The sequence below is a fragment of the Vidua macroura genome, chromosome Z (assembly GCF_024509145.1).
Source record: "Vidua macroura isolate BioBank_ID:100142 chromosome Z, ASM2450914v1, whole genome shotgun sequence".
NCBI classification, from domain to species: domain Eukaryota; kingdom Metazoa; phylum Chordata; class Aves; order Passeriformes; family Viduidae; genus Vidua; species Vidua macroura.
The window spans coordinates 28,148,338-28,157,618 of record NC_071611.1 but is presented as its reverse complement, the minus strand read 5'-3'; the positions used below and the strand labels follow the sequence as shown (position 1 = coordinate 28,157,618).

Here is a 9,281-nt window from a genome sequence, read left to right as displayed (position 1 = left end):
CAAAATTCAGGCGTTTGGCACGACCTTGGCTGAGCAGCTGTCTGCATAAATTAGTAAAGCTTTCTAAAGTTAATGGGTTCTCTCGTTATTTCCTTATCTATCAATCTCTGTCCTTATCTACAAGCAGTGTGTTTGTAAAGACACATTCATCTGATATGATGACGCCTGTCATATCTGAATTTGGCTTTGCAGTTCCTGTCATCACATGGGAAGCTGAGAAATCCTTGGCTACTGCCTAGTACTGCCCATGATTTTTAGCGACTGAGGCTGGAGAAAGTATTTTGGAAACATCGAGAAAAGGTCTCAGCTCCTGTTAGGAAAGCACGGCCTTACAGCTGTCCTTGGAACAAACATGGCTTTTCCACGCAGGAACGGGCGTGTGCGCCGGCCCTGCGATGCGCCAAAGCAGCTTGCACCGGGGTTGGTGCACTACAGCGTTAAACTTCAATTAGGTGCCCGGCCTCTTAAGATCCGCATGTTTAAATGCCCTATTCACTGAATTTATTAGATCCCAGCTAAAACCAGGTGTTTTAGTAAGTATATTAGCAGGCAAGTGATGCCAGCAGTGTCCTTGCGAGCAGGACAGCCTGCCGCGCATGGCCCCACTGGGATCCACCCTCCGCATGGCAGCTGCCGCCGCTCCTGCTGACTCAGCGAGCGCGGTAGCGAAGCTCACACGCGGCCTGACGACAGCGGAAGCCGGGTGGCGGGGCCGGGCCGGGCCGGCAGCGGGGCAGAGGCGGTGCCGCTCCGCCCGCGGCGCCCCGCGCTGCCCTGCCCATCCCAGGACATCCCAGCCCTGCGCGCTCCTGTATGCGGGAGCAGCAGGGGAGCCGCGTCGGCCAGTTCCACCAGCATGTCCGCTCGCTGCTGCGCCGGCCAGGTAGGGTCGGGGGCGCGGGGAGCGTGGCAGGTGTGCGGGCGGACATTCCCGCGGAGGACCCGCCCGGGAGCTCCGCGGCCGCGGTGGGGAGTGAGGTCCCGGGGAACGAGGTCCCGGGGAAGGAGGTCCCGAGAAGCGGCCGGCGGGACCGGGACGATGGGTACTCTCCGCGGGAGCAGAGGCCGGGGTGGGCAAGGGCCGTCCCTGCGGCCGCGGCTCGGCGGGCTCCGAATCGGGCTGTGCGCCCGGCTCCCCGGGCCGTCGGCGTGGTAGAGGAAAAGCAGCCCTCGCAGCGAGCCAGGGTGCCTGTCCAGACTCTCCGGGTGCCCACAGTGGTGTTATTGCCAGTTTCCTGGGTGGATTCCCCTCGTGTTTGGAGGGAGGCTGGGCACAGGCTGTCCCGACGTGTGTGCGGACAGGCGGGAGCCGCTCCGCGCACCGGCGCCCGCAGCAGGACAGCGGCATGCGGATGGAGGCGCGGACATGGAGAGAGGCCTTCCCAAAGCCCTACGCGGCAAGGAGCAATTCGCAAGGGAGCAACAGATCCTTTAGAGCTACTGTAGGAGGCGGTTGGGTAATAGCCACTGGCTGCAGGTGGTGGGCAGATGACACCACATGGTATAAGAATTGGAACGCACTTAGCTAATCTCATAGCCCCTGGCTGCCTGTCAGTCCTCAGACCCTTTCACAAACTCCTTTAAATTCGGCTTGTGGAAGGTTTCAGTATATTCAGGTGCTGGCAGAGGAAGTGAGAGATGAGAGCAAGTGGTGATGGAGGGCACTGCAGGCAGGACCTGCACTGTTCAGTAGCCATGGGGTGAGGATTGAGAACTTCTCATCTTTCCATGGTGCACCTGTTTTCCTATTTAAATCAATTCCATAGATGAAGGATCATGACTTGGAAGAGATAGGCATTAGTGAGGCCCTTTCCAGATCTGCTTCTTGGTTGCACTTAAGGAAAGGACTTCTGTTCCTAATAGTTGTCTCTCTGGTGTGATGTTAGACATCTTACCTCAGCACTTCATTTTGTGATTAATTTTCATAAATCTCTGTTTCTGCAATAGAAACCCTACTTCTATCTGCAGCAGACTAGCCAGTGAGCTTATTCCTGTTGTTTTACATATTTAAATACCTTATGGTCCTAATTCTATTGGTATTTGTTTTCCTTTGCTCACTCTGTCCACCCTTAGAATCTGATTATTCTCTTGCTCTTTTATGAACCACCTGGGAAAAATGTTGCATCTTTCCTGTAGTTTGAAATCCTGGGGTAGATTTGGTCTTTCGTCTGTGGTTCTTTCAGTCTTCAGGGACAGGAGGATTGCTGAGCATGCATCCACTTGCTTGCCCTCTGGGAGCTGCTCTGAGCCTCCCCACACAGTCCTGTGGACCTGCAGGACATCAGTAACTATATTTGCTAATATGCTTCTTAATGCAGGGGCCTCCCTGACTGCTGCTTCATAACCATTTTGGCAGCGTGTGAAACAAGTTGTGGAGCAGCTCAACTGAGTGCAGTTAGTAGGTGCTGTTACTACAGTGGGTTGTGGCTTTTTGCATTTTCATTGTGCTTTTTTTTTTTTGGTGTAGCTCCTGGAGAAGTAACTTAAATTACCAAGAAGATGAAACTGTTGTGATGCTCAGTGGTGAATGGCATGGCTTTAGTGTGACCAACCCTTGAGACATTCTTAAAGCCTCTGTCCCTACCCTGTGTAGTAATCCCTGATAGTAATGTGTTTCATTGACACAGATATGTCACTTTAGAATAGTAAATAAACTGAACTCCTTATTGTTGTTGAAGGTGAAGCGACAGCCCTAAGCTGAATGTAGTCATAGTGCCAGAAATCTCTGGGGAGATTTATTCTGCTGGCTCATGCACTACTTTTGATGTAAGACTTGTCTATGCTAAATAGGACATATTGCTGGAGTTACACCAGCAAACATAGTGTGGATAGCCTTTTTATAGGTTATGATAATAAACAGCATAAGGAACGTTTCAATAGTATGCAGTGTCACATTTTTAAAATGAAAAATGGTATTTGCCTTTTTTACTTGAGTTATTCCAACCTTGATGAGGGCATGTTTGTATAACATGATTAATACACAAGAAAAACAGATGGGATAGGAGTTCTTCATTCTGTCTCATCCAAGCTTTCTCAGGCATTTTGTGGGTACTGTTAAGCTGGAAAATCAAGAAGGAAATTGGCCTCTCCTTCAGTGTTTCTCTGAAGATGAAGTTAACCTTATGTCCAGAAAGAGAGATTAAGTACTTGAGGAAAGATGAAACTTTTGTAAAAGTTAAACAAAACAGCTTCCATATTAGGTCCCTGATTTTTTCCTAAAATATAGTAGTTTAATGTGCTTGATCTCCTGTAGTATGAGTATTTTTTTGTGGCAAGTATTTTTGCCTTGTTGATACCTTATGTATGCCTGTCTGTGGATATGCTTTCCTAGAGCTGACTGAGAACTTTGGTATTGCCTTTCTGAGCTATTTAAGTGCAATTGTTTGTGTGTAATTGCCATTTGTCTGTAGCTGTTACCAAAATTTTATTGTGAGTTAACATGACAATTAATTTTCACTCCAAAAAAATTACCTGGTGTGAAGTAGATGATAAGTGATTGGTACTTTTTTGAGTCAAACTATGCTAAATGTCTAGTTGAAGGTGCCTGTCAGAATGAATGCATCCAGGTTTTGCAGCCCAGATTCCTGTTGCTACAGAATATAACGACAAGCTGCCAGACTGCACTGTATTTCAGTTATGCTGATTTTGCATTTGCAAAATTATTTTAAATTATCTTAATGGACATTACTGTGTGACTTGCATCCTTGCCAAGCAGACCCTGGAAACTTTCTTTGAAGGAATTTGGCCATTTATAAACTTTAATTTCTGCAGTTGTTTTTTATTGGGCAGTGTACAACGTTGCTTTGAAGACAGTTGTGATATTTAGATTTCTGAGCTGTAATAAGCTTGCTAAATGTTTATTCTTTTGCTTGTGTCTCATTGATAGACCTATTTTTAGAATGCAGTGAGAATACAGTTTGGCTTGGGCCTTCACAATGCTTTTGATTACATAAAAACTCTGCTTAAATTGACAGGAAACAGGATTTTATATTTGGCTTTTCTTCACTAGTTATTCTCAAGAGAATAAAGTTGAGATCATGGTTAAAGAAAGCAGCTGTTGCAGAAAACCTTTATTACAATGAATGTGTTTTTTCCAGAGTTCAATAAATGTAATTTAGATCGTTGACATTCATTTTGGGTGGGTGGATGGTATCTTGTAGCTGGGTTGTTCAAGAAGATGAATTTTCCAGTTGGAACTGGTAGCTGTTCAAGCTTATGAAGCTGTTTTTGTAGGTGTTTTAAATCTTGAGAGATGTCCTTAATAGTGTTCTGCACTTAGAAATCATATCAGGTAGTAAATAAAAGACATGCCACAAGTTAGAATATCAAGTTTTCATTTTCTACCCAGAATTATAAGTCTGATTTTTTTTTTTTAAGGAAAAAAAAAGGAGGGGGGGTAAAAACAGTGCTGCTATATTTTTAAGGTTGACCTTTGTCCATCTTTTGACTTCTGTGACTCACAGCTTGTGGGTAAAGGAGTGACATGCCTGCGCACTCCAGGACTGCCCGCCTCTCTGGCACTGCCTGTTTGCACCTGCAGATTGAGAAGGGGGCTTGCAGTCCTGTCCCCCATGGTCTCCTCTTTTCATTACATGGTGAAAAGGGTGGTTCTGTCATCCTCATCCAGATTTGTGTCCTCTGAGGTCACAGGAGCATTGCGGTACGTATGTGTAGTGTGGTGCACCACAGTGCTGAGAGGTGGTGCCAGTGGTGCTCCTGGCTTCACTCCACATGGTGCTCCCAAGAATCCATCTCTTGTTTTGCAGATGGTCTTCCTAGGTTACAGGGGTTTGTTTAGTATGTTTGACCTGAACATTTAGCTGCAGGTATTTCCATACCTCTGCCACTGCTGTTACTAATTGTGATAGAAAGTGAAACTAGCTGTTTGAGGTCAGATGTAGGGTATTGCAGTATACTCCAGTATGTTAGGAAAAAAAGCCTGGTGAAGGACTATTTTCCCTGTTTGCAGAAACATGGAGTTGTTTCTTTAAATAAATGGTTTCCTGAATAATTGAATTAGCAAAGCCTGATTTCCTGCAGCTTTGTCCATTGAGGTTGGTATCTCATGCTGATTCCCTTTCTAATAAATATGAAGTTGTGTTGCAGCCTTTTCCTTGCTTGGGGTTGAGAGATCATTCTTTCCTCCACTAAAACTTTGCCTATTTTCAAGAAAACTTTAAAAACTTATCTTGGAGGTTTCATCTGCCTGCCATAGCAGGATAAAATTTACTGCTGGATTCAAAAGTGATCAAAATGGGAAGGAAAAGTGACCAAAAGATGGGGAGATCCTGTAAGTGTTGTATCATTTGACATTGCATTTCTAAGTTGGAATCCTTTCCCTGTCACTGCTTAAGAGGGAGAATATGGTCTTTCTCATTTCTGCCTGATTTCCAATTGCTCCCTATTTTCTTAGACTTTTTCTCTTGCATCCCATGAGTTGGTTGTATTGTGGGCTTAAAGAAACATCTTAAATAACCATAGCTCTAGAGCTGTAGAGTGAAGGCAGTATAAGAACAGGGCCTTCAATTTTAAAGGCAAAGGAGTATTTTTCTGCCGAAGCATCTAAATACTGCTGCTGGTTTAATTTTAGTTTTTGCAAGTGTGGTTGTTTCGGCATATGTTTTTCCCATTACTGGTACTTTTATTCCAATGGAAGCAACTCGCAGTTGTAGGTACAAGACATACTTAATTCAGGGATGAAAGCCTGAGCTGTGACTACGGTGGAAGCTATAGGTCTCATTGGAGCTAGTGACTGCTCTCATCCCAAACACATGCTGCGGGTGTATGATTTTCTCAAGTTAGCCATGTGAAGATGTTGGATCTTAGGTTGCTTCCTGTGTCCTTCTCAAGGACCCCAATCAATGGTACTTCCATTTGTTTCTCCACCATTAGGGTGCAGGCCCTAATAGGTCTTAGCATTTTGAATGCCTACCCTTCAAGATATTTAGGCTGCAGCTGACCATTCTGTTGATGAGATTTGACCTGCTGCCTTGTTCAAGTTATCCAGGAAATAAGCTTCAGCATCAGTATGTTGCAGCATGAGGGAGTGAGGCACTGAGCCACCCAGAGCAGGGGGGGATCTGTAGGGTGTCCCCGTGATGGCATGTGGGGGAAGGTGTCTCTGTACCCATTTTGAAGGGAGACCTACACACCAGCGATCTCATCATCATTTTAATTAGTGGTAGCTACGCAGGAACTAGTGTTTGCAGTTTAGTAATTGGACATTCCAGCAATTAAAGATGGTGTGTGCTCAAGTACTTAAGCATATAAATGTTAACAGTCTGAACACATAAAATTGTTAACAGTCTGAACACATAAAATTTTGCTCTTCTTTCTGCCCAGTAGCACTGATCCAAAATACATCAACCTGTAGTCTCTGGTACTGAGTTTTAACAGGAACTGTTCTTCATGTTTTCTGAAAAGACCTGTCTCAAGGGTTTTTCTTTTGGCTTATTACAGTCACTGACAAAACAGTGGTTCAGGAATACTTCTTATATCAGGAAGATGTAGGCATATTTAAAAATGCTCATCAAGAAACAATGTTAGGATGTGAGCAGGCTCCACTTTGAATCTGCTGGCCAGGAAAAGTGTGTGAATGTTGTGACATTGATGTAAACTGAAGCATCTTTAGCAATGCTTTGAACAAGTAGTTTTTAATATGAAGGGATGAGCAAGCGTTAAGGCTTTGTCTCAGTTTATTGGCCTTTCTCTCTTTGTACAGTTAATGTTGTTGTTGTTTTTTTTTCTTTTTTTTTTTTTTTTCTTTTTTTACTCCCCACCTTAAAGTCCTCTTGGACTCAGTGCTGAAACCATCTTTTGAAGACTCAGCATATTTATGAAACAGCTCAAAGCTGTCTGTTCATTCAAAAGCAAAGCAGCTGTTCCAGCTATGTGCTTTTAAGTCAATGCATATGAAAATTTCATTTTAACTGCTTCTTCAGTGCAGTAGTACCTGGACTTAGGTAGTTACTGCCCTGCATTTTGTTCTCTCTACCTGGTGATGTGCCATGCTATACCATGTGCCATCCTGCCTCTTGAGTCCTGGTCTTGAACATCAGAGCTAACCTGGAGAAAATCTGCTTTCTGTATGAAGTGATAGCCCCATTTGCGAGACTTTGCTGCTGCTCACTTCTCTTTCATCTTTCAGTTGCTCAGTTATTACCTCCTCTGCTGTGAAAGTCTGAGGAGTGGCTGCAGCATGAGCTTAAACTACCTGCAGATGAGAAAACTGTGAAATGCGAAATTATAGGAAAGGATGGTGAATCTGTCACCCAGCAGAGGTTGCTCTCAGTGAAGAATGTCCAGGGATCAGTGCAAAGAAGATTCAGGATCAGGTCTGACTCGAGAGGATATTTAAAATTGCTCCCAGAAGCACACAGATGGATGAAAGGACTGGTGGAGCAGAGACTACTATTGAAGCAGATGTAACCTGGATGGCAAAAATACAATACGTACTTTTTAAGTACGGCCGTGTAGCTGGTTGCCCACCTTGTGTTTGGAGTGCTGCAAGGCTGAGTCCCACCCCCTTTCTGGCTGTATCCTGAAGAGGGGAGTCAAATGACTTGCTGGACTCTTTGCAGTTGGACTACCATGGTTTTGTAGGAGGGACTGGGTAAATTTGAATTTTTTGGGGAAAAAAGACCATGAACGACTTAGGTGCTGGGAGGAGAAGTCTTAAAGCCTTCAAATGAGACTAAGGATAAATGTTTTGGTTTCCTTCTTTGATGAGCAGGGAGAAAAGACCAGGAAATTAAAAGGTTGTCTAAGCTAGTAAAGAAAGCCTCACCAGGAACCAGTGCCTGGGAAACTGTAGCAGACAAATTAGAAGGTGGGTTTTTTTTTCATTTTTCAGTGTCAGATTTAAGTAACCACAGGGATGGACAGTTTTCCTCATACTGCTGTCAAATCCAGATGGTCTATGCTAAAGGAAAATAGCTCAGTAGAGTAGATGGGTGATATGATACACTGTGAGGCTCACATCAGACTAAACAATTGACTTGATTTTCCAAAATCATCAGGAGAAGAGCAGTTGAGCAGACTTGAATTTAGACATTTTGCAGTGATGTTATTTTCTAATGCTGAGCTGAGTCAGCAGTTAGTAACGTTTGTGCAGAGAGACAGAAGCAAATCGCCCTCAGCCCAGCTTAACTTAAGCTCTGCCGGTGCCCAGCAGTGGCTCACCCAGGGTTTAACTCTCAGCGTAGCTTTCTTGCCTGTATTTCAAGCTGCTTGGTGGTGCATGGCAGTTCTGCCCCATGATGGCTGAGGGCAGAAAAGCCTTGTCAGAAAGCACAACTCGGGCAGCGTCTGGGCTGGCTGGCTTTTCTCTGAAATTTGTTCTCAATTTTGCACAGTGTGAGGTGTGCTCCTCAAAATAGGTCATCAGTTGATTAACTGGTATGTTGGTTCACAAAGCCTCTTGTCTTAAGTCACATGGTGAGTCTGAATATTAAATAGCAAGCAGCAGAAAGCCAGTTAGGTCAGACAAAGGACAAAATAAAACCTTCTTTTTGGTCAGTTTAGTTACTTCAGAGGGACAAACAGCTGTGTAATCATGTGACCTGTTGAAGAAGCTTTTGGAAAATGCATATGCATAACAGCAGTCGGTTTTCAGTAATAGTCTGAGACCAGCTACTAACACTCAGGACACCTGACATCAGACGTCTTTTGTTTTCACAAACCAGTGCACTAATGAAATACTTGCTTCTAGATGAAACCAAAAGTCCGAGCAAGGGCAGGTGTGTGGCCACTTAAGAATCTTCTTCATGCAGCGCTGGCTGCTTTACCTGTCCATCCTGCTTGGATGCTGCCTGTAGCTGTGAGAGTAGATGTTGGGATGTTTTTGATAGATGCTGCTGTTAACAGCTCGGTGACTGCATTATCTGCAAATCTTATGGCCCAGATAATGCTGGTAGTCAAATAATCAAGCAGTGCATGAAAAACTAAGCTGCTCTAGGCCCCCATGAAAAGAAACTTCAGCAAGGCACATTCCTGTGCTCCTGGACAGGCTGGAAGGCACGCATTCTCCCTTGATGTTCTCACCAGGCTGTCAGTAAGGAAGGAGGAAATGAAAAGCTGCTAAGTCTTTGTTTCATTAAAGAATGCAGGTATTTTTCTCCATTGTGCTCTTATTCCCTTTTATTTTTACCATTTCTGCTGAGGTCTCCCAAAAGGAAATTCCTTGTTGTGATAAGCTTCATGCTTGCCTATGGTTTATATAATTTAAAAATACCATAGGCTATTTTGGGCACTGATCCTGAAACTCTTACTTTAATGACTAC

At 44.3% G+C, this 9,281-nt stretch overlaps 1 protein-coding gene across 1 annotated transcript in view; it reads left to right on the top strand.

Moving 5' to 3' along the window:
* Positions 1-759: 759 nt before the first annotated feature.
* Positions 760-9,281, top strand: part of SERINC5 (serine incorporator 5) — a 35,050-nt gene continuing 26,528 nt past the window's right edge. Inside the window, exon 1 of the mRNA XM_054003886.1 lies at positions 760-883. Coding sequence (XP_053859861.1) covers positions 857-883 — 27 coding nt within the window. The 5' untranslated portion in view covers positions 760-856. The remainder of the gene's footprint in view (positions 884-9,281) is intronic.